The 23,548-nt window shown below is 41.5% G+C and overlaps 1 protein-coding gene across 4 annotated transcripts in view; it reads left to right on the plus strand.

The window, feature by feature from the left end:
- Positions 1–6,935: 6,935 nt before the first annotated feature.
- Positions 6,936–23,548, plus strand: part of FAM185A (family with sequence similarity 185 member A) — a 52,469-nt gene continuing 35,856 nt past the window's right edge. For 2 of the 4 annotated variants that reach the window (XR_015706902.1, XR_015706903.1), the window contains exons 1-3: positions 6,936–7,509; positions 14,554–14,663; positions 20,395–20,487. Coding sequence is in view for 2 of the 4 variants with exons in the window: in XM_087767582.1 (XP_087623708.1) it covers positions 7,116–7,509; positions 14,554–14,663; positions 20,395–20,487 (597 nt within the window). In the remaining 2 variants the exon portion in view is untranslated. The remainder of the gene's footprint in view (positions 7,510–14,553; positions 14,664–20,394; positions 20,488–23,548) is intronic. The other 2 variants (XM_087767582.1, XM_087767581.1) reach the window with 2 other exon arrangements.

The following is a 23,548-nucleotide window of genomic DNA, read 5'->3' on the forward strand; positions in this document are numbered from 1 at the left end:
TATTTTTATAATTGCGGTGGGAAAATGGATATGAAAATGTTGCGTTATGTGTATCCACCTTTTGAAAAGTCACTTGCCTGTAAAGGTAGTGAAATTTAAACTGGCAAGTTTATGACTTTCTTCAGTGCTGTTTGGAATTCCTTCAGGAACATTTTGACTTTTAGAGAGATTTCAGCGGCTGCATTTGCTTATGGAAAAAAAAGCAATTTCATGATCCCTCCTGGAGGAGTCAAAACATTGTGAAACAACTGTAAACACCATAGAGGCCAAGAAATAAACTCTGAAATACTGTACATAAACATGCATACACATTTAGAAACAGAGAGCAATTTTTCATCTATAAAGAACTGCTGAATATTTTAGCATATGCATTTCATGTTTATGGCTGCTGTTTTATTTGTTCCTCTAAACATATGAGAAGAATTTAGACAGAGGGAAAAGCACAGTGGCAGAAACTCTAAGCAGAACAATGCCAAAACCCGAGAGCTTCATGGGTGTAGGCATTTTTGTCGATACTTGTATGTGAAACATAGAGTTGACGACAGTCAAAAAATATATTTCCTCGTGGTGTCGTAGTACAAAAGAGTCCTCGCCAAGACTCCAATTTGCTGGGCAGGGAGAGAACAAGAACAATCTTCTGAATCTGAAAAGTTTATAATATCAGGTTAGGACATAACTATAGACAGCTGAGACAGAGGAAAACAATTAGACAGCCTTAGCTAGTGTGATAAATGCTAGTCTCCCCTCCTTTTTAAGAGGAAAGGGGACAGACTAACAAAAGATATGTACAATTATGGGTATAAGCGAGCGGCTGTGTGGTGCTTGGTTGCCGGCTGGGGTTAAACCACGACAAAGGGACATTAAAATAAGCTAAATTAAGTTTAGCATTCTTCAATTACCTACTACATAATTAAATTTAAAATTCAGCTTATACAAAATTGGATATATAAAGTTCAAAAAGCAAAGCGGAAAATTTGTATTTTTCCAATATCTGATAAATAAACAGTCTAATTCAAATAGCAATAAAAGTTGGTATGATTTCTAAATTTACAGAATAGTTCAACAAACATGGATGTTTTTGAACTGTAGAACTGCAAATAATATTACAGCCTTGATCCAACACACAGAATTGCAGAGAAAGGGAATTACAAGTCTGTTTTGGAACCTGGGTCAAATCAGGCTGAGAACTGTCTTGTGAAACAGCTTCAGGACAGCAATAATAATAAAAGTCTGAACTCAGATTCCCAAGACTAATGCCAGCATCTTTACTTCGGTATCTGTCTAGCAAATAGCAATGTTCATACACAAGTCAGTGCAGAATCCAGAAAGGTGACAGCTGCATTGATTTTCTCCAGAGTGACAGATGCAAAAAGTAGTAAAATTTCATTATGAACCTGAAGAGATGCAGCTCCATGTATGAAAATGCATCAACTAGACTAATTAAGAAGACACAAAATTGATAACAATCTCTATTGAGGGAACTACACTTCAAGTGATCGAATTCACTAACACATACTGATGAACCCATTTAAACTTCATCTTAATGCCTTGCATTTATAAAATTAGAATCATAGAATCATTAAGGTTGGAAAAGACCTTTATGATCATCAAGTCCAACCGTTAACCCAGCACTGCCAAGTCCACCACTAAACCATGGCCCTAAGCACCACATCTACACATCTTTTAAATACCTCCAGGGATGGGGACTCAACCACTTCCCTGGGCAGCCTGTTCCAGTGCCTGACTGCCCTTTCGCTGAAGAAATTTCCTAACATCCAATCTAAACCTGCCCTGGCGCAACTTGAGGCCATTTCCTCTCGTCCTATCCCTTGTCACTTGGGAGAAGAGACCGACCCCCACCTCGCTACAACCTCCCTTCAGGTAGTTGGAGAGAGCAATAAGGTCTCCCCTCAGCCTCCTCTTCTCCAGGTTAAACAACCCCAGCTCCCTCAGCCGCTCCTCGTAAGACTTGTGCTCTAGACCCTTCACCAGCTTTGTTGCCCTTCTTTGGACAGGCTCCAGCACCTCAATGTCCTTCTTGTAGGGAGGGGCCCAAAACTGAACACAGTACTCGAGGTGCAGCCTCACCAGTGCCAAGTACAGGGGCACTATCACCTCCCTGGTCCTGCTGGCCACACTATTCTTGATACAGGCCAGGATGCCATTGGCCTTCTTGGCCACCTGAGCACACTGATGGCTCATGTTCAGGCAGCTGTCAGCCAACACCCTCAGGTCCTTTTCTGTCAGGCAGCTCTCCAGCCACTCCTCCCCCAGCCTGTAGCGTTGCGTGGGGTTGTTGTGACCCAAGTGCAGGACCCGGCACTGAGCCTTGTTGAACCTCATACAGTTGGCCCCAGCCCATCGATCCAGCCTGTCCAGGTCCCTCTGTAGGGCCTTCCTACCCTCCAGCGGATCGACACTCCCACCCAACTTGGTGTCATCTGCAAACTTACTGAGGGTGCGCTCAATCCCCTCGTCCAGATCATTGATAAAGATATTGAACAGGACCAGCCCCAGTACTGAGCCAATAATTAGAAAAAGATTACATTCCAAGTAATTTATAATTTCAGTCTGATAACATCAGGCCAGACTGGGAAGTCTGTGAAGTCAATTAAAACAATGAGCAGTTATTTATGGAAGTAGTCTGACTAATTCCAGTGGGAAATAATTATGGAAGTAGCTAATTACTAGTATTGCATGCAAGTTCACAACTGGATTTACAGATGGTACATTATACATTGATATGTGTGCTACTTTCCTTCCTGATGGAAATTATCAATTTCTTAATATATTCCCTCCCTCATTCTTTGTTGCCACACGAATCTGATCTGTTTCAGTTAAAGCTGGGTTAGTTAAATTGATGTAGACTGACAGGTAAATGCTCCAACATTGTTGGACATTGTTTTGTTTAATACAACACAAGTCTAAGGTTTAGCCAAGTTTAAACAAATAGGTGTAAATTCACATTAAGTTGCGCTGAGGCCATAGACATAGATCTCCTTCCACAGCCAGCTGCCGGGCACAGCCTGTGCTACAGCATGAAGTGATGCGTCTTTAAACGACAAAGCTATGCCAACATTAAATGATCATTAAAATTAAAATTACATCATGTACAATAAGGCATTATAATATGCAGGTAATTCAGAATGGATTGTTTGATTAGACTGTACAACCTCACAGACAACTACTTTGGGGAAATGAGAGCACACCGCATACCTAAGCTGCTTTACAACTTTTGTTATAAGTTCTGTTGTTTCCCCTTGTTTTCAAGTCTCTGCTATTTGGGATGGAATCACCCTGAGCCACACACAGACTTTATCTGCTGGAGTTCTAATTAGATATGGCTAAGATAGGGGGAATTTGAATGGTAAGATTGGCCACTTCCCTTTTCACATGGTTTCCATGAGGAACTTAATTTCCTCAGAAGATTTCTGGTAGCGTGACAAACAAAAAATCTCTGAAATCCAAACCATTGTGTGCTTTGGAGACTGCCTCTCTCTGCCATCCCTGAGAAGAAATGGTTACCATCACTACACAGACACTAAAATACCGAGGGGAAAACAAACAAAACATGCTTTGCCTACCCACTGAAACCTAGACACGCCTTTAGAACTAAGAAGGCTCAAGGAAGCAGATCAGAAATACATCACTGAAAAAATACAAAATACAAATAAAGGAACTAAAATAGCATAATACAGATCTTTCATAATAGAAACACGCGAGAATTTTTAATAAACTTGGAAAAATATCCTGACTACAAAATTCTTAAGCCTCATGATATGGAGGAACATGGATAAGTAGCTAGCCCTGCGTGCAGTGAACCTTGCCCAAATGCTGGATGTTAACTTGAAAAGAAGTGTTCTTGCATCTGCAGGTAGGAGCCTCAGCATGAGCGTAACCCCAGCAAGAACACTCCTGCAGGGCAGCCGCATTTTGCTGAACAGTGAAGTCATATTATTTCTTGATTACAATTATAGCAAACAGGCGAACTTAATCCCACTCAGGCAGACTAAGTTTATACCCTGTGGTACCTGAAGCAGTCTGATCTTATTCTGTGATTAATTCCAAATATAAAAGTTAGAAAAATGTATTCCTTCTACAGCCTATCCTGTATATCCTTTTTATTTAATTCCTCTTCCCTTAAAATCTCTCTCTCACTTACCTTAGCCTAAAAGCACCTCTAATAATGCTTGGCTTTAAAATCTACTTTATAACAATTTATAAGGTCTAGTTTTTGTTAGCTTTTGCATGAAATACAGAATATTCTTCGGCTTACAACAACACTGTAAGTAAATATCTGGCAAAACGGCTAGTAAGAATCATTAAGGAATCACGCAGGCATCTTGAAATTGGAGCTCTAATTAAGTCTTCATTTATAAATTTGATATAGTGTTCTTTTCCTGCAAGTGACAAGTCAGAAAATTAAAGATGAAAACAAATCTAATTTTACTGTTGGACTCTGCTACATGCCATACCAGCTGATATGGGATCAGCTGGAATTCAATCAAGAGCACGAAAATGAAACTGCATCAATATTATAGCCAAAATATAGATGGCATAAGTAAAACATTAAAAACATGAGGTTATGTACGTATGGAGAAAGAAGAACTTCCCAGCAATTACTTTTTATTTGTTTTCTTCAGTATTTTTAACCATATAAATATGCTTAGACTGTATCTAATGAAAAAAACCAACACAAAACAGTGACATATATATATAGCTAAGGCTTAAGTATCTTTGAATGGTTTCTTGAACAAAGTTCTCAATTATGCAAAACTTGACAATATTAAAGATGATGCATAGCATAGTGCGGAGCCCAACCTGATAAACCTCTGCCTACCCGAGGAGCGTCAAATACCGAGATACTGGAGGAAAAGGGGGCAGTGGGAAAGCAGCGGTAACGTTTAAGAGGAGGCAGGAGACGAGGCTAAGGAACAGCAGCACTGACTTCAGGGCGAAAGGGGTGGCAGCGGTAAGGCCCACCTAACCAAAGTCGGGATTCCCTTTGAATAGTCGGTTAATAGAGTGATTTGTTGAATTGGCTGTCATCTAGCGGAATTATAGCACATTGCACCACACTTCTTACGGGTCTGTAAATGTTAGGTAATTTGTCAGGGAAACAGTTAAATTTGGTATTTGGTCTCAAGAGTGAGAATTTTGTAGTATTTTTTCCCAAAATCAACTATTTCTGAAGACTTGAAAAAAATCACTTCTATCCCCTGTCATGTTCCAAGATATTTCTGGACACATTTTTGTCTTTCTAGAATTCTATTTTTCTACACTAAACTATCATATGGCAGGCTGGCCCTTTTTGTGTTTCATCTAATGATTTTTGAGACTGAATAATGTAAACCAATTAAATAATTTAACTTGAAGGGCTTTACTGATTAATATGAATCTTTATTAAACTTTCCACAGTGAAAATTACAGATGGGCCAAAAAGCTAGGACCATCTTCTTTCCTCTTGGACACTCAGACCTCATTTCAGATTCAAAAATAATCAATGCCAGACAGTAATAAAAATGGAAATGAGGCTAATGAGGTGAAAAGAGCTTGATGACCAAATATCATATCGCATGGCTTGCATGGTTATTTTTGGAAAAGAAGAAAAACAACACATGGAAAGCAAAAGGGAGCAAATCAATAAAGTAACAGCCCCAGATTTCATTATTTCTTGTGTTGCAATGTAGCTATGACAATGCACTTTTCTATGCATGTTTCACTCTCATTATTAGCAGTAAACTACATCTATGATAAGACTGCAGCCCTTGACTTTACATCGTCTATGCCCACAAGCCCCACCGCATTTTTTTTCATTATTATACAATGATAATGTGCGCTATGAAGCCAATAAAACTCTTTTTTAACTTAATTCAGTAGTTCCCCACTTGTTTGTAAACCCTATAAGGACAATTGTCTCATGACATATTTGTACAGAACTCAGGAAAATATTTATTTGGCCTGCTTTAGAACTGCTAGGCTATATGTTAACTGCTAAAAAGCAGTCACAACAAATAACATGTTAACCAAGCCATTTTGACAGACAGCAATTCTGGAGCTCCGCAATACCACTTTTGAAAAAAACTGTTTTTCCAGCACATCTGCCAAACTGCTTCTTTATCCTCTGACCGAGGACATTTCAACACACGCAATCTCACTGAAGGCTTAAGCGTAACCAAGACCAGGCTGCCACCCAAAGCCCCGCCATTTCCCCCATCCCGTTCCTCTCTGTTTCCCTGCCTCCTCCTTGCAGGTGCTAAGTCCTGTGGCTGCTGAAACCCAGCCAGCACGGCTCTCCCGTCGGAGACTACCGCTTGGCTGCACCAGCAGCAGCCCAAGGGGACCACGGAACCGGCCCTCACGCCCTGAGGTACCTCGTTTTCTCACGCAGGAGATGCCGGAGACCAGCCGGGGGAAGGGCCCCGGCACCCAGGGACGCGGGCGGGGAGGTGGGCCCCGGCCCACCCGGCACTCCTCAAACAGGACTGGGGCGGCCCCGAGGCCCAGCGCCGCTGGACTCGCTTCCCGCTTCTACGTCGGAGCCGCGGTTTTGCCGCCCCGGGCCCCGGCCGCCGCAAGCTCCTCCAGGCCGCTCGGCCCCGGCCCCGGCCCCGGCCCCGGCCCCGGCCCGCCGCAGGGCCCCACCTGTGCGGCCGCGGCCGGCCCCGCCTCGCCGAGCGGCGTCCCCAGTTCCTATGGCGACGCCGCCTCGCCCTCTCCGGCCTGCCTCGGCCGGCCCTCACCCTCGCCTCTGATTGGCTCCAGCATCCCGTCCCGCTGCCCAATAGAAGCAGACCACGGAAGTGCTCCGCCTCCCCCTTTCGCTGATAGGCCGATGAGGACGAGTGTAGTTCCTTCCGCGCGCTGGCGAACTACGACTCCCATCGGCCTCCTCGGCGAGCGGGCGGGGCTGGCGCCGGCTGTTCCCGGGGCGCGCGCCAGCGGCCGCCGCCTGTTTACCAGCTGCCCCGGTGCCGCTCCCCGCGTGCAGCCGCGTCACGTGACCGGGCGGGGGTAACGGCCGTCCGCCGCCAGCAGCAGCTCCCCGTCCCGCCTCGCCTCTCCTCAGGGGGCTTCGGCTGCGGCTCCCGAGGCCGGCGGCCCCGCCGGGCGGCATGAGGGCGCTGCCCCCGCGCTGGGGGCCTCTGGCGGTGCGGGTGGCCGGCGGGTGGTGGGGGCCGGCCGTCCCCCGCCGCGGCTGTAGCGGCTCCGCCGAGGCCGGCGGCCGCAGGCCCCTTCAGGAGTGGGCGCTGGCGGTCAGCCCGCGGGGGCGGCTGCGGGTGCGGCTGCCCTGCCAGGTGAGCGTGCGCCCGCTGGACCCGGAGCGCTACCCGGGCGCGGACCGCGTTCTGGTCGCCGTCAGCGGCGCCGGCGGCAGCCCCCCGCCCCGCGGCCGGCAGCAGGACCGCGTCCGGGTGGAGTACGACGAGGCGCTGCAGCAGATGGCGATCGTCGCGGACGGCGTGGACAGCAAGGCCGCCGTGGACGTCAGGACGCCCGTGAAGTTCGGTGGGTGACGCGGGAGGGGCGGCGGGAGGCCCGGCTGCCAGCCCTCTCCCTCCGGCCCGCTGGCGCACGGGGCCGGGATGGCTCCCGCCGGCGGGGCGCGCCGGGGACCGCGCTGGCCTTGCTGCTGCGGCCGCTCCGGCTGGAAGCGCTGTCGGCAGCGGATATTGGGAAACGGCATCACGCCCCCTCTCATTAAGGAGATTCAAAGCGTCCCGTTTCTTTCTGTGTTTCCTGACTTCTTAGGTGTCTGGATACATGACTTGCTGTTGACCTTTTTGGCAGCAGTAGTTAATGCTGCAACTTGTGCTATTAAGTGGTAGTTGCCATGCACACTTTTATTTTAGCTCTGACAGCTGGTGTTCCAGAAAAGGCATAACTGCAGGTCAGCTGGGAGACAGCAGTCCTCAGTATGTGCTACGCACCCCTGCAGTTCAAGCGTTGTTCCCAGTAGGCTTGTTGGACCTGCCGGCTCCATTAGTGGTTGTTATGCTGAGTGGCCATCCACAGGGATCAAAAAAGTCTGGAAGGTAACAGCACAGATGAAGTGCCAAGAAGGGCTCCCTTGTCTAGTACAAGTCTTGTGTTATCATTGTGGGCACAGGGCAAAAATCTGTGCAGGGTTTCTGGTGCGGAACCTATAAACAACTTGGGAGAGCAGCTGTAGTGTCTGAAACCAATAAATGTCTGTGCTGGATTGAAATACTGATAGTGGCCCTAAGTTTAGGGGAGAGGAAGAGGGCAAGCTTGCTAGGATAATTCCCCTTGGTGAGCTAAGGTTTAGGGAGTACTTGACCCAGAGAGAATTGTGTTTTGTCATTGATATGTCTGTTTTCCTATGGATTTGTGCAGGTGCCTGTACAGTGCAGAATAAGTTTCACCATGCTGGAAAAACTTTTCAGCGTACAAAAAGCCCGGTCCTCTGGTTTGATTCAAGTGGTTGTTCAAGACTGCTGCTTTATTTCATTTGAAGCTCTGCTGCAGTCGCGGTATGAGAAATGGTGAATAATCTCATTCTACTTAGACTTCATACATGTCATCTATGACTTTTGTAGAGCATGGTGTTATATTCTCTTGGTTATCATTTTTCCAAACCCTTACAGCAAAGACATTTTGCACCTTTTATCTTCTCTTACCTTCTGCTATGTTGTTTTTTGGATTTGTTTTTTTCTTCTTGTTTTCATTTAGAAGGAGCTGAACTGTTTATCATTCAAAATGGAGAAGTGCTATGGATTTATCACAGCAGCATTCTCTTTAATTTTCTAGTCTTACTCATCCCTGTAATATACTTTAATATACTTTTGCTTGGTCTTTTTTTGGAACAGTGTTGATAACTGAAAGGGTGTTTCTTAGGTATGTTTACCAAAACTTATGGTAAACTCTTTTGTTTCCTAACAACTAATATAGAGATAAACATTCTGTAAATAAAATCAGGGGCTTCTCCCTCTCCCTGCCCTCAGTGTGCTTTACTTTGTCTATGTCAGAATTGTTATACTGATTTGTACTATGAGCCCAGCTAGCCCTCTGTCCTGTCTCCGGCAGTAGTCATAAACAGATGCTCAGGGAAGAGTAAGAACAGGACAAACATAAATAATATTCCATTTAAGTGTTTTCTTAGCTGTCAGCTGTTTTCAGCTCAGGGGATTTTCTGAGCCTGATACAGCTCAGCCCCTCAGTGGGTCTCTCTTCCGAGTGTCCGCTTACACATGTAAACAGTTTCAGGGTGAGAGCTTCCTGGCAAACTCCCTGCCTCTTGGCAAAGAGTCCCACAAGGCATACTATCCGTTCAATTTCCTGCTATTTGATTATTTGAGTATGTGGTATTCCACGATCTTTCTGCAGTTCGTCAGTGAGTTTTTAACTAGTCTGAATAATCCAGTGTTGTTGATGAAACTTTTCAACCTTGGTATTTGTGCTGATTTCCAAATTCATGTAGCGTTGAAGATGGTACATAGTTTATAGCTAAAAGACAATATAGGACTAAGGATATTGTCAAAGACATCTGGAAATTCAAGTTCATTCTCTTAAACAGATCAACTGTTACCTATATATTCATTGACTCTTTCACTGAACTGTAGCAGGACTGTTCTTCTCCAAGAGACTTTTGTAGTTTTGACTCTTCCCTAAGGATTGTCAGTTACCTTCTTACAGCTTTTTTTTTTTTTTTTTTCCCCTGCTTGGCAAGTGCAAAGATTACCTTGGGTCATCTGTAGTACATTCACAGAGTCCATCCCAGGATTACAGACAATCAAACCAACACCCAGTGTCCCATCTATTACCCTTCATTTCTCTGGTACCAGGTGTGTCTGATCACTGTAGCTGTTAGTAATTCAATATTTCAGTTTCTCTAGGATCTCTGAGTGACTGTTATGCATTACTCCAGACTTGGTTACTCTCGGGTGGTAGAATTCATTGTATTAAGATCTGGAGAATCTTAGCCTTCATAAAGAGTTTCAATGTGGGGAACCTTCCTGAAGGTCTCAATAATGAATCCTGAGTGATGGGGAAAAAAAAAATCATTTAGCTTTTGTCTTGTCTTTGAGATTCTTATTATATTCTGAATAGCAACCAACCCTGCAGACTGTCTTACAGTCTTCCTTCTTGAAATAGGTTTTATCAGTTTGTAGGTTTCTAAGCGGTTCCACTGGAGTTTGTGGTAAGCTCATGCAATTCAGGTTCCCTGGACAGTCTGGGGATTGTAATCCCCTTCCGCTACTTGCTATTTGTCACCCCGTGATTAGCATGATGTTAGAATTGTCTGTTCATGCTATCATCCAGGCATATCCAGAGATATATTTCCCAAAATGTAAATATTTTTTTGTACTCGGTGAAGTAGAATTGCTGCTTGCCAGTGAGGTTCTACTTTAAGTGTCCTTTCAGCTCTGGTTTGGTTTTTGGGTTCTCTGAGTAATAGTTTGTGCTTGGATTGTTCGTTTTCTTTATTTAGGAAAGAATTATCCATTAAACATCATTGCATGAGCAAAAGATTTTATCTCTTGTAAAAACACATCTCAGACCAGAAATAAACTGTTGTTGCTCTGCAAGCACTTCGGCTTTTCTCTGGCCTTCCTTGAACGTGTAAGGAGGGTGTTAACTCTGTTCTGTTTAGACCGTTTTATCCGAGCTCTCTTTCTGTCACTTAGCTGTAAGAAGTTGCGAAGTTGATGTGAATGTCTTTACAGTATTCTAGCTTCTTTCTTGGTTTTGGAAGTTGTGGCATTTCATAACAGCTTTTGCAGTTTAGGTTGGAGCTTATCCAAGAAGCTCTAAGTTAGCTAAAACTCCTTAGCCCATGAAGAGCATGAGCAGAAGATGCTAGATGATGAGCTCAAGTATGCATTTTAAACCAAAGGCAACTTGTAAGCAGCCCAGTAGGGCAAATCCTAAAGGATCCTCTATTTCTGTCTTAGTGTCTAGTTTTATGCTGTGTATAGTCTTTCAATATCATACACAATCTGATAATCCTCTCTGATACATTTAACCTTAATAGATGATAGATGTCAATGGATTTCTCTTTCATCAAGCTTGTTTATTTTCCTTCAGGTCGCATGTATATGTTAGCTATTTATACCAGGGATGGTGTAGGCACATGGCTGTAGGTTTGGAGTCTGCTCAGCACATAGAGAACCCTGTGTCTTGGCATGTCAAGCTGCATGTGCTAATTAAACCTGAAACCAGCTCTTTGATTTCTGGTTACTGTACAGTGATTATTGAGTACTCAGAAGTAAACCCAACTTGCATAACCAGAATTTGATATTCCTCTGTCCTGTCTTACCATATGGTTCTTAGGTTTTGCTTTGGTACATGCATATTATGTTAGAATCATAGGATAATTTGGGTTGGAGGGGACCTCAAAGTTTCTAGTTCAACCTTCTGCTCAAAGCAGGGTCAACTCCAAGGTCAGAGGAAGCTGCTCAGGGCTTTATCCCATCTGGTTTTGAAAATGTCCAAGAATGAAGGCTATACAACCTCCTTTGGCAAACTGTTCCAATGCTTTTTCTGTATTATACCCTGGTGAAAACAACAGAGGTTTCTATGCCGAAGTCAAGGAGGAGAACCATGAGTGTTGAAGTGGTGGCCAGGCTTCATGGAGTAAAATACCAAAGCTCTGTCCTCTCTGGCACAGGATCAAGCACTCCTGGTCTAGGTGCACTTGTAAGCCAGTATGGGTTTTTAATTTTTTTGTTGTTGCTGTTTATTTTTTATTATCAGTTCTCTCATTGGGAAAACTTAACTCTTCCACATTAGTCTCATTTAAGTTCATGAGATCACTTAGCTTTTTGGCTAAATACTGCAGATTCTTGTGGAACTAACCAGGCAAACTGAATGAATGTATGGGTCTGGAATGTTTCTGTGAATTACCAAAATCATAATTTTATGGTATCACTTAAACAATTTTTCTGCCTACTAATATGACGGGAGAACCTAAGTTACTGGGACTGCTTGTTTCTGCTTTTTGTTTTTCGTAAATGTTAGTGGAAAGCGAATGTGAATGTTTTCAACAATGTATTTTTCTGAACTTTTAACATATTATTGAGTTGGAAAAAAGATCATCAGTGATCTGCTCCTAAGTATGGCAGACTTACAGCCTCAGAGTAGCAAATACTATAATCTGATGCCCTCAATAAGTAGTTTTTCCTAGACTGAATTATTTTACACGCTTGCTCACTTACTGGTAAGCTTCCTCTACGAGCAGAGAAGTGGATCATCATGAAGTACTTCTAGTAGTCCAGGGCTGCTGAGTCACTTTAAAAGACGTAATTTTCCAGTCTATTTAAAATACTGTAGCTTAAGGTGGTATTTCTGGGGTACTCCTGCCTACATTCTGATACCAAAGTTATTTTTTTCCCTATGTACCTTTATTTCCAATACAAGTCCTTTGCACCTCAAAGATCTTCATGCATTCTTTGAGGTTTGTGTGGCTGAACTTGGCTTCAGCCCTCATCCTTGCTAAGGAGAAATCAAACTAGCTATATTTGGAGCTTTGGCACTGAAACAGATTGTATCCTGTTCCTCCTTGCTTTTTGAAATTTTGTTAGCAATATTATCCAGCTTTTAGCCTGCCTTTTTGTGGAGTCATTTATCCTTGCTTCAGGAAGACAATTTGTGAGACAGAGGGGCTCTATTCCTTCTCCACTAATTTTTGCTGCATGAAGGCTAGCAAAGCGCCGTCACTCTGCAGAGGATCAAGGCACAAAGTATGTTTCCAGGAATTCCTTGTGTTTCTTCACAGCATGCTCATGAATCCCTAGACTTCTGTGTCCTCTTTTGGCACCCATCTTTGATACAACTAGGATTACACTACTAATCTACCTTTCAAACGATGGCCATAATATGCCCTGCAGGATCAGAAGTTTTTATTAACCTTATTCTTATAAAAGTCTTACTAAGTTGGTATTGTGGCTAAACTGACTCCTTTTAAGCCTTTTCCTTGCCCCTTTTGACAGAAGCAATAAGGGCAAGAGGGTATCAAGCTGATTGAATTCAAAGATTTGCACAAGCAAAATGGCTTTTGGACCTCTCTCTTCTCAGAAAGCAAAATAGCAAAAGTCTTGGATGTAGATCCTCCCAAGGACCGTGCAGTTTTCCAGTGGGTGAATTGAGCAGTTTTGAGCAAGACAGCTTGTATTTAAAAAATAATATTTCTTTCTTTTTAAACTCTCCAGGTTTGTGCTGTGCAGGGACATACTGTTTCAAGCATAGGTGTTTGGAGAGTGCCTCTATTTGTGTCTCTGGGAACTGTGTTTAAACAATCCAACTGCTCCCTGAGAAGTAAAACCTTATGGAAAAGTTTGGTCTCAACTTCAGAACCTGTAGATTAGCATCAATCAAATTGAAATAGCTCAGATACCACTCAGATATTTTTAGTCTGGTGAAACTGTCTAGGCTTTACCAACATAAAACCTTGTGGTGCTGGCCCTCAAACCTCTGATGATAGTCACCAGCCCAGTTTGCCAGGTTTTGTGCTTTTACACGCTTCAAAGTCTATCTTAGAGTTTACTTAAATGTAAGAAACATGTAGTTTGATTAAAATCTTGATCACGGTATTTCTTTCTTGGAAGTGGGGTGAGCTCAAATGGCAGAAAAATGCTTTTTGAGAACTATGAGCCCATAAATTACTCCCTTGATAAATAAGATTCTAGATTTGGATATCAAAACATTGGGGACTGGCTGTGTGAAGATTCAGAAAATAATGTGATAACTGCAAAATAGAAACAGGGAAGGAGACAAGTGTCTTGCAGTCAATAAAGGTACAAAGAACCCTCCCCCACTCCATTGGTGTGTTAAAAGGGATTGTGTGGTGGAATATGGTATAAAAACTTAAATACCAGCCCATAAATTACACGCTTGAGTTACCTACAAGACCTAGTGACTTTTCTTTGTGGAAGCCTATGAACAGTAATAGGGTGAGGTGATTCAGACTAGAGGCAAACATGCTTCTTCATGTTGTAGGGGTAATTCAGGCCTTTGAGAAGGCTAGGGAAGAATGACGCATGCAAACTCATGGTTTTGTGTTACGCTGCTTGCTAGTTGAAGCAGTATAGGTCTAAGTAAGACCTATGTATTTGCTGTTGAATCTTATTACTCTATGTGGGGCCTCAAACAACCTGACAGCCTTCCCACCCCAAAACCCATGTCAGGGTACCCAAATGTCTCAGTAGCATTGCTAATAGAATAATTGATGACTAGGGTAGCTATGAGATGGAGGTGGAGTTTGGGAGTAGGTTAAAAAAAAGATAAAACTTCACTAAAGGATCACACCCTGCTGATTCCTTGCCAGCAGTAACAGTCACTCTGCTGCCTTCTAATATTCTTTCTTGAAACTGGATGGCTGTTCACGGGCTTACAGTTTTCAGTGTCGATTGTTGACAGTGACTAGTCATGCAATTGAAAGTATGGGGCCAAACTTTGCAAGAAGGTTCTTTAGTAACAAAGAAGCTGCTTTTTTCCCTACTATATGTAGTTACTGTATAAAGTAATCAAGTACTATGTTAAATAGATCTGACTCTTCTCATTCTGTTGCTAATAAAACTGTTTTAATTCTAGATTTGGATATCAAAACATCGGGGACTGGCTGTGTGAAGATTCAGAAAATAGAATGTGATAACTGCAAAATAGAAACGGAGAAGGGGACTAGTGTCTTGCAGTCAATAAAGGTACAAAGAACCCTCCCCCACTCCATCGGTGTTTTGAAAGGGATTGTGTGGTGGAATATAGTGTAAAAACTTAAATACCCGTTCTGGAGATGAGAAGTACTCTGATATTTCTAAATGTTACTATGTGTGTAAGACCTCACCTTTATTTATTGCATACCATTAAAACACAAAGTCAATAACACTAAATAATGTGGAGTCAGAAGTCCAAGTACCTTTGATGATAGCCAAAGCCAGCAGAAACAGTGACAGCAGTTGGCCTGATATCTGCTCTCCCCACACCTCAAAAAAAAAAAGACTGGGATTTCCTGTCTAGTAGGTTAATAGTTATGCTTGCTCAGTCGGGACTGTGCAGTATGCTGCTTATTTTTTTTTTCTGTGTTTTTCTTTTTTTTAATAATTCTCATATATCAGTGGTGTTGACAAATTCTTTAGGTTAATTTTCAATCAGAAGTTACACAAAATACATGACTGAAATATATCTGATAAATACCATGTGTATCATGGTCATGACCTTGATTTTTCAATCTTAAGACTTCAGGTTTGCTGAGATATACTTTGATTATTTCTACAAAAGCCTATCTGACTTAGGTGCTGTTTGGAATCAAATTCACTTGAATAATTGGGATTGTACCTGCAGGAATTGGTATAAATTCAAAAGAAGGGCTTTTCAAATAGGGTAATTCCTAAGTTTAAGTATTTTTGAGATATGAAAAATCTTTCAATATTTTTCTCTATCGTGGTAAGAGATGATTTTATAGTGCATATGTGGGAAACTGAACTTAAGGGGAAATTTAATATACAATAGAGCTAGGTTTAATCCATATTCAATGAACTACAGAGAATTTGTATCTTCCAGATTCTGTGTAATTTACCATATTACTCTTAAAAAGGTAACCAAAATCTAACCTAAAGTTAACAGTACTATATGTGTTACTGCTGTCCAAAGCTTTGGTTAAAAATGACTCTGCTGTATAATAATAGCAGCAAACAGCAGTACATGAGAAACTGCATAACATGGGAAAACAAGGTAGTTTTGGCCAGCAATAGTGACAGTAATCACAGCATGCCATCACAATTGTCAAGGATTTTTTGTGATGTCATGGAAAAAGAGGATTTTGAGGAAAGAAAACTAACTAGTTTTGTGGGCATCTTTTCTCATTCAACAAAACGTTGAACTGGCTTTTTCATTTTTAAAATTCTATTTTCCTTGAGACTTCAGGTAGCAATGAAGTAACACTCTAATGAACTGAAAAGAAGGCTGCAAAGTCACCAGTTTGAGGCTTCTGAGAGCAACACCTCTGCGGCCTCAGTATAGTTTAGAGGAGCTTGGTGTTGCTTTTTTCCTCTGTCAACTTTGAGCCTTGCTTGATTCACAAAAATGCCAGGAAAACTGCAGGTGTGACAGATGATTCTTCCCCTGTGCATGTGCCTCAGTGTGGCCACTACACTTAGTGGCCCTTAAGCCTCAGGTGAGAGGCTCCCTTAAGCCTCAGGTGAGAGGAACAGCCGTGTTGCAGAAGGCAGAAAGCATTTAAAATTTAAAGTATCAAGAACTGCAGATATCAACTGAAACTCTTGTTAAAACAAAACTGTGGTAGATTATAAGGCTTTGGCTTTTTTTTAACCAAAATAGTTACCTGAAGTATTCTTTTGGGTTGTGAGTGGTGATTGGTTGTCTTTGTTCTGGTTATTGTGGCGGCTTCAGCATACAGTACTAGAGCGGACATGTTACCACTCTTGATTTTGTTGACTCTGAAGTAGTGAGATGAAGGTTTTTAATTTAAAATTACTGACCATGTAGGTGTTTGTGAGAGCAAACTATTGTTCAGTTACAGTATCTCTTAGCCATACAATCAGTTTTTAGTCTAACGTTGTTAAGAAGTACTGTAGTTCTAGTAAGGCAACTGTAACCCAGTTTTTCTAATGTAGATTCAGAAATTATACTCTATTAGCGGAGAAGTAGAATTTTTAGTGAGAAGCAGAATTATTAACCTTTTGTTTTTTTTAAGGCTACTGAAAATCTTGTAGACTAGATTCTGTAGTGCAGCGCAAGAGCCCATTCCCCTTTAGGGAGTGTGCTTTACTGAGCAAACTGAAGTGATACTGCCCTCCCCTGGATGGATTAAAGAGCTGTTTAATGTTGCTTCACTGTCATGCTGTCCACAAACCTCATTGACTAGCAAAGCAGGAGATCCTTTCTTTGCAGTAGAGAGCAAAAGATCTTTGATCAGTGACTTTAAACAAAAAAAATCTGGTCATGTGGGGATTATTCAAGAGCACCAGCCAACAGCTTCACAACTGCTAATTCTCTTAACTTGTGACAGACTGCAAGAAGTTGTTTGTATAACTTGTAATTCAAAAAACTTGCTGATTTTTGGTATACTGTGTAGGGTCTTTACAGAAGACCTAGAAATTTGACATCTGCTTTCATTAATCAAGCGTGCTAGTAATTGAACAGAAAGGATGAGTATTCTGTATGGGTTTTTTAGTGGATTTTAGCTGGTGCTTTTGGTGTGGTAGGCATTATCCAGCCAGTGACATTTGTTGAGGGTTGTTTTATTGAGGGTTTTTTTTGTTGATTGTTGTTTTTGTAATTGGCTAAAGCCCAGTTCACTCTATCCCTTTCAAGTCTCTAGGTCAACTGATAGTAGCATGTCGTGGTTTAACCCCAGCTGGCGACTAAGCCCCACACAGCCGCTCGCTCACTCCCCCCACCCCAGTGGGATGGGGGAGAGAATCAGAAGAGTAGAAGTGAGAAAACTCGTGGGTTGAGATAAGAACAGTTTAATAATTGAAGTAAAATGAAATAGAATAGTAGTAGTAGTAATAATAAAATACAATAATAATATACAAAGCAAGTGATACATGATACAATTGCTCACCACCCACTGATCGATGCCCAGCCTGTTCCCGAGCAGCGATCGCTGCCCCCCAGCCAACTCCCCTCAGTTTCTATACTGAGCATGATGCCATATGGTATGGAATAGCCCTTTGGCCAGTCTGGGTCAGCCCCCCTGGCTGTGCCCCCTCCCAGCTTCTTGTGCACCGGGCAGAGCATGGGAAGGTGAAAAGTCCTTGGCTGGTGTAAGCACTGCTCAGCAACAACCAAAACATCAGTGTGTTATCAACATTATTCTCATCCTAAATCCAAAACACAGCACTATACCAGCTACTAGGAAGAAAAAATCAACTCTATCCCAGCTGAAACCAGGACATAGCAGTAATTCCAAAATACAGTTACGACTTCTAGGTCTTCTTCAGAGTATAAATTATTCCAAAATTCTTTATTGGGAAAGCAGTGCTGCTTCTTTTTAATTTTTTCTGCTGCTTTTTATTACAGTCCATCAGGTTAGCAGTGACAGCGGGATCAAGGAGACCCTTTAATTTTGTTTGTATGTTCAGCGATTACTTCTGACTCTCTGACTGTGCCAGGGATAACAAGAATTTCCAGGTGTCTCATGCACGATCAGTGGAAGACCTGCCATGCTTCCTCACCACACACCATGTCTGAGCCTGATTTGTTAGTCCTGCACCACTGTCCTTCCTTTGTTGGAACTGAACAAATTTTTCTGTTTTTAACATCTGTCATGGCCTTGACAGCCTTTTACCTCTTCCTTACTCAAACCTTTCTCCCTTGCTAGGAGAAGCCCTATGATAAATTAGTGCTTCTTACTTTCAGCTAGTGGAATATTCCCTCTTAACGAAAAAGCTACTTGACCATTGTAACTTGCTTCCTCTCTCAGCAAATCCTGCTGTCTGTTAAGTGTCTCTATTGATACCTACCTCTTAAAGCCTGTTCTTTTTAAGAGGATAGGGATAGTCTAATAATCCTGGGGAAAAAAAGTTGAGGGATCTGTGTCTTATCAAACCCTTTTCTATCCCAAAAATGATAGAATAAAAAAAATTGAGGAAATAAGCGTGTATGTCATGGGTTTATTTTGCTTAACTATCAGTGGCCATACTGGTAAGCCATCACTATACGCTAATTCTTCTAATCTTATGAGTTCTGGTATTTTCCTCAAGTTGTATGCCTGGAGGATTTGCTCTTTAACCATAATTCTGATAATGTGCCTAGTGTAACTGTCTCAGAGGAACTGTGATGTCTGGCTGAAGCATCTAATTTAACTTTATCCTGTTTACTGTATATGGAGAGAATCATCTATTATATTTGTATAGAAGCTTAACTGAACAGCCAAGTTATTTACAACCTTTAAAAGGTCTGAATCGCCACTGTAGTCTCAAGTTAGGGGCGTTGCATTTCACTGTGGGGAAGCCTCTTAAATGAAGAGGAGAAAGCAAGACTTGAGGACACAAAGGTTAAGAAACATTGCTCTAGAGTTCTTCCTGTTTTATGAAACCCCATGAAACTTCTGGTTCTTGGTGCTTCATCAGAAATGTCAGAGCAGTATAAGTCCATGTTTTCCATATTCAAAACTTGATTTCATATATTTATTTTTTTAAAAAAAAGTCCTTAATCTTGTTGCCATTTAGTATGGCTTATCCAGACAGGTTTTTAATAATCTAAATATCTTGAATATTTCTGATATGCTTGATTGTCAAATGTAATGGATGGTGTCCTAAATTAAATACCATCTACAGGAGTAGTACCCTTTCCAACAGAAACGAATATATCTGAAAATGGAGGTGGTGGTATGGGAAAATGAAGGATGTGTGTGTGGGAAGCTTATCCAGCATTAAGTATAAAAAATGCTGAGGGTTTTTTTTAATTCTATTATTCCAATGTTTACACTAGTGAACTTAAGCAAAAGAGCTTTGCTGTTGAGATCTGTAGACTTTGTAAAGTCAGATTTGTTGAAGTTGCAGCTTATAATAGTGATGTCACTTAAATCTAATTTTTAATTTTTTTTTCTTTTTCCCTTCTCCCTTCTTATAAATGGTTGTTTTTTACTCTCAAGACCTGGGGTGTTTTTATCTTTCTGAGATTAGGTTGTGTGTATTTCTGTAAAATTTTTTTTTTTCTTGTCAGTTGTATACAGCAGCAGCTGAAAGGTATAAGGGCTATAGCATTTTTTTACTTGAAACCTGGTTTCTTTGTGGAAAAACTTGAGATTGTAATGCAGATGTACCCAAAATACCTAATTTGAAAACACTGTAGGATCTGGTTCTACTTGCAGGCCTAAAGTTTACACTGGTATCCATCTGTAGAAGTTTATGGCTATACATACTACTCCAAGCGTAAGTAGCTCTGTGGTGTGTTTGTATATATATGATTATCCTACAGAATTCTGTGACACTGTAGGTTCCAGGTCACTGGAAGGCTCCAGTTTGCAAGTTCATTTCTCACTGCCAGCTCGTGTTTCTCATCTGCTGCAGCATTGGGTATATGCATACCTTGGTTTCTGGATGGACTATAAATGAAGCACAAAGTTCCCTCTTTCCTCCCCTGCTGCTCATTTTAATGTATACTGAGTGAATGTTTCTAGTTAAAAGAACCAAACCAAAACCAAAAAACCCACCTGTATGGACAATAAAGAGTTCCTCAGCATTGTTCTTTCCCTTGTGTTTCTGGTTACAAAGAAAAGTAACTTGTTTTGAGTTCGACTCCACTGGAAATAAACAGCACATTTGGCAATCACTTGTGAAAAAACCTTCACAGTAAAATGGAGGTTTGTGATCCAAGGTGGTTATTGTGGTACAGCTTGAAAAACAAGATAACTTGTTTTCTAATTATGATTATCCTAACCATATGATTTTTAAACTTTTTTTTCAGAGCCATAAAATTGATATACGGACAAACGGTGGCAAAGTAATTGGTCTTGGAACTCTTTATGGAAATACAGATATTCGTGCAACAGAGAAGGGTGTAAGTAAGAAGTAAAACTTTCTTTTCAATGGCTTATTCAGCTTGTCTGCAAAATGACTACATTTTGAAGAATGTGCCGAAGAATATTTAATGACCCTCATTGGTTGATTGTCATTTCATTATTAACTTACATTTGTCTGTTTAACTATACTATCTTATCTTATGCTTGATTTGGATTAGTAAACAGACTCCACAGAAAGAACAGTAGTAAGCATGCGATCATTCCATCAGCACAGAGGTTGTACTAGCTGATACAACTCGTCAGCTTTACTTATGCAGACCCTCACAACAGTCTTAAACTTTTTATTTGGCTGATATCTAGGCACCTGGATCCTGCAATAGGCCCATGAGTTCATTTTAGCGTCTCATGAATACTGGCTTGATATTTGTACATGCTGTACACTTCCAGCATTATATGGTTGTAAGAATGGAAGAGTAGAAAGTTTTGTATATTTCTTTGCAGCTGAGGAAATATAATCACATATAATCTTGTTATGATATGCAGTGAGAAGAATCATGAACAGGAAAACGGTTTCATAGAGAAGTAGCTTGCTTTTTTCAGTAGATGGCAGTACGAGATAAACCTCATACTACTCTAATCTAGTTTTGTTTCTTGGCGTAAGTAGTCAATTCTCCATTATTTAAAATAATGTAGAACTAGGCTCCCTTACATAATACTACAGTTCTCACATCCAGTCTGGTTTTTAGGCTCAACTTGAATGTTTAGGTGTCATAATGTCCATGCAACTAGTTGCATTAGGATTCATTAGATCAGAAGCATTGCTATATGAACATGTGGAGCCAAGCCAAGTCTGAAAGTAGCCTGGATGCATGCAGTACTCTATCAGAATCAATAGGTACCCTTAAAACCAGCAGCACTGGGAAGAATCAGAAAGAGTGCAGGTAGCTCTCCCTAGCCAAGGATAGACTTGAGACCAAGCTATTAAGTTCTAGGAGTCCAGAATTGCCTTTGTGAAGTGCCATTTGGCACTGTTGTACGCCTTGTAGATTGGGTTCTGAGATCATATCTTCACTTACATAGAGCCAGCTGTGAGCTGTTTTTAACATCCTGCTGTAAACTAAGCAACTTGCCATTGGATTTTCCAAACCCTGTCAACATTAAATTACCTGCATTTCTTTGTAGTGGATGCTAGCCTGCCTTTTATGTACAAAAGAGCCAGGAGGCTGCTGTAGCTGTACTATTGTTGGAGGTTTAGTCTGGAGAAAAGGAGGCTGAGGGGAGACCTTATTGCTCTCTACAACTACCTGAAAGGAGGCTGTAGCGAGGTGGGGGTTGGTCTCTTCTCCCAAGTAACAAGGGATAGGACAAGAGGAAATGGCCTCAAGCTGCACCAGGGGAGGTTTAGATTGGGTATTAGGAAAGATTTCTTCAGCAAAAGGGTGGTCAGGCACTGGAACAGGCTGCCCAGGGAAATGGTTGAGTCTCTATCCCTGGAGGTATTTAAAGGACGGATAGATGTGGTGCTCAAGGACAAGGTATAGTGATGGACTTGGCAGTGCTGGGTTAACGGTTGGACTCGATGATTTTAAAAGATCCTTTCCAACCTAAACGATTCTATGATTGCTTTCTCTTCATGAACATTATTTCATTCCAGCGAGACCTCCCAGCATAAAGTGGGGTGGGTAAGGTCTGACTGTGATATGCTCTGTTGATGCTACAGTTGGCCTGATCAGTGCTAATCGATTGGTAGTTCCCTTGGGACTATTGCTAGTTAGTGAAGTTAGGATCCATCCTAAGCCACTAGGAGCCACAGGGAGCAGAATAGGGCAGAGGTAGTTTACAGCTTTCTTTGTGTGTCATCTGTCTTCCTGCAGAGGGCTTCTGGTGGAAGGAGCTGAAAACTGGAATCCTTGCTTTCTACCAGTGAAAAAGATTTAGTGCAATCTAGGAAGGGCTTTGACTGCTGTGAATTCATGCTGTTTACCCCGTACTAGCATGGTGGTGGTCTTTAGAGTTGTGCTGCTTAGTCATTTGTCCCAAACTAGTTTGTTACACCAGTGCAGTCCATGGAATTCATTTCAAATAGCATCTTGCTTGTGTTGATAAAAACAAGTGGATGGTAGAAAAATAATTAGATCTATATCTACATGAAAATGTAGTTCATGAAAATGAGAAATATAATTGTTTTGCTTTGAGTCTTTAAATGCTGTTTAAAAATCTCACTTTTTTCAGACACTGTCCTGAAACAATAAAATAAACTTCATGCAGATTAAGTTGAAGTGCTTCTTTGTGACCATAAATATTTATATAGTCTGTAATATTGCTAGAAGTCACTCGTACAGTTGTAAAACTGTAGTAACTTGAGTGAAGTGAGTCATTTTAACAGGAATTTACAGCTATGGAACAATATTTTGGCTTATGTTATTTAACTTCTCATTAACAAACTCTGCTGTGTACTTAGGAAGGACAGTGTGAGATTTCTTTTCTCAATTGGCCACTTCTGTTAATAATCAGTCAGCCTTACGTCTCCTCTGTGTGTCTGTATGAAATGTTTCTTCCATCAGTTGTAGTCATCATTATGTAATTATGGCTCTGTCAGCATTTCCAGCCCCCTCCTGGAGGTGGGGAGGGAAAGGATGTGGTAAAAGACACTAAACCCTTAAGAAACAGAATATTTTTAAGGGGGAAAATAGAGAAGACACTTGTAAAATATTTGAGCAAGGATAGTATAAGAAGGAAGGCCAAGAAGAAGAATATGTGGGGAAGGAGTTGTTTATGTCTTATTTAAACATAGCAATATGTTAGTTTTCATTTTGAAAATGTGTTCAGGTGCAAAAACATTCTCAGTCTGATTTATGAAGATAGACTGACCCTTTTTCTTCAAAGGGTAAGAAACTGATGGAACTTGAGCATGTGGTCAGTCTCAGTAACTGCAACTCCCAAGGCTCTACTCTCAAGGAAGGAATTTTTCCAGAAAAACTGGTGGTTCGATGGACAAAAATAATCAAATTTGTTTGACTGGGGAATCATTAGCTAATCTGTGCCACAGGGATTTTTTCTGTAACACTTACTTAGCAGAAACAAACATCTTTGTTTTGC

The sequence above is a fragment of the Nipponia nippon genome, unplaced genomic scaffold, assembly GCF_047370975.1.
Source record: "Nipponia nippon isolate SJK-2023a ecotype South Korea unplaced genomic scaffold, ASM4737097v1 scaffold_3, whole genome shotgun sequence".
In the NCBI taxonomy this organism is placed as follows: Eukaryota; Metazoa; Chordata; class Aves; order Pelecaniformes; family Threskiornithidae; genus Nipponia; species Nipponia nippon.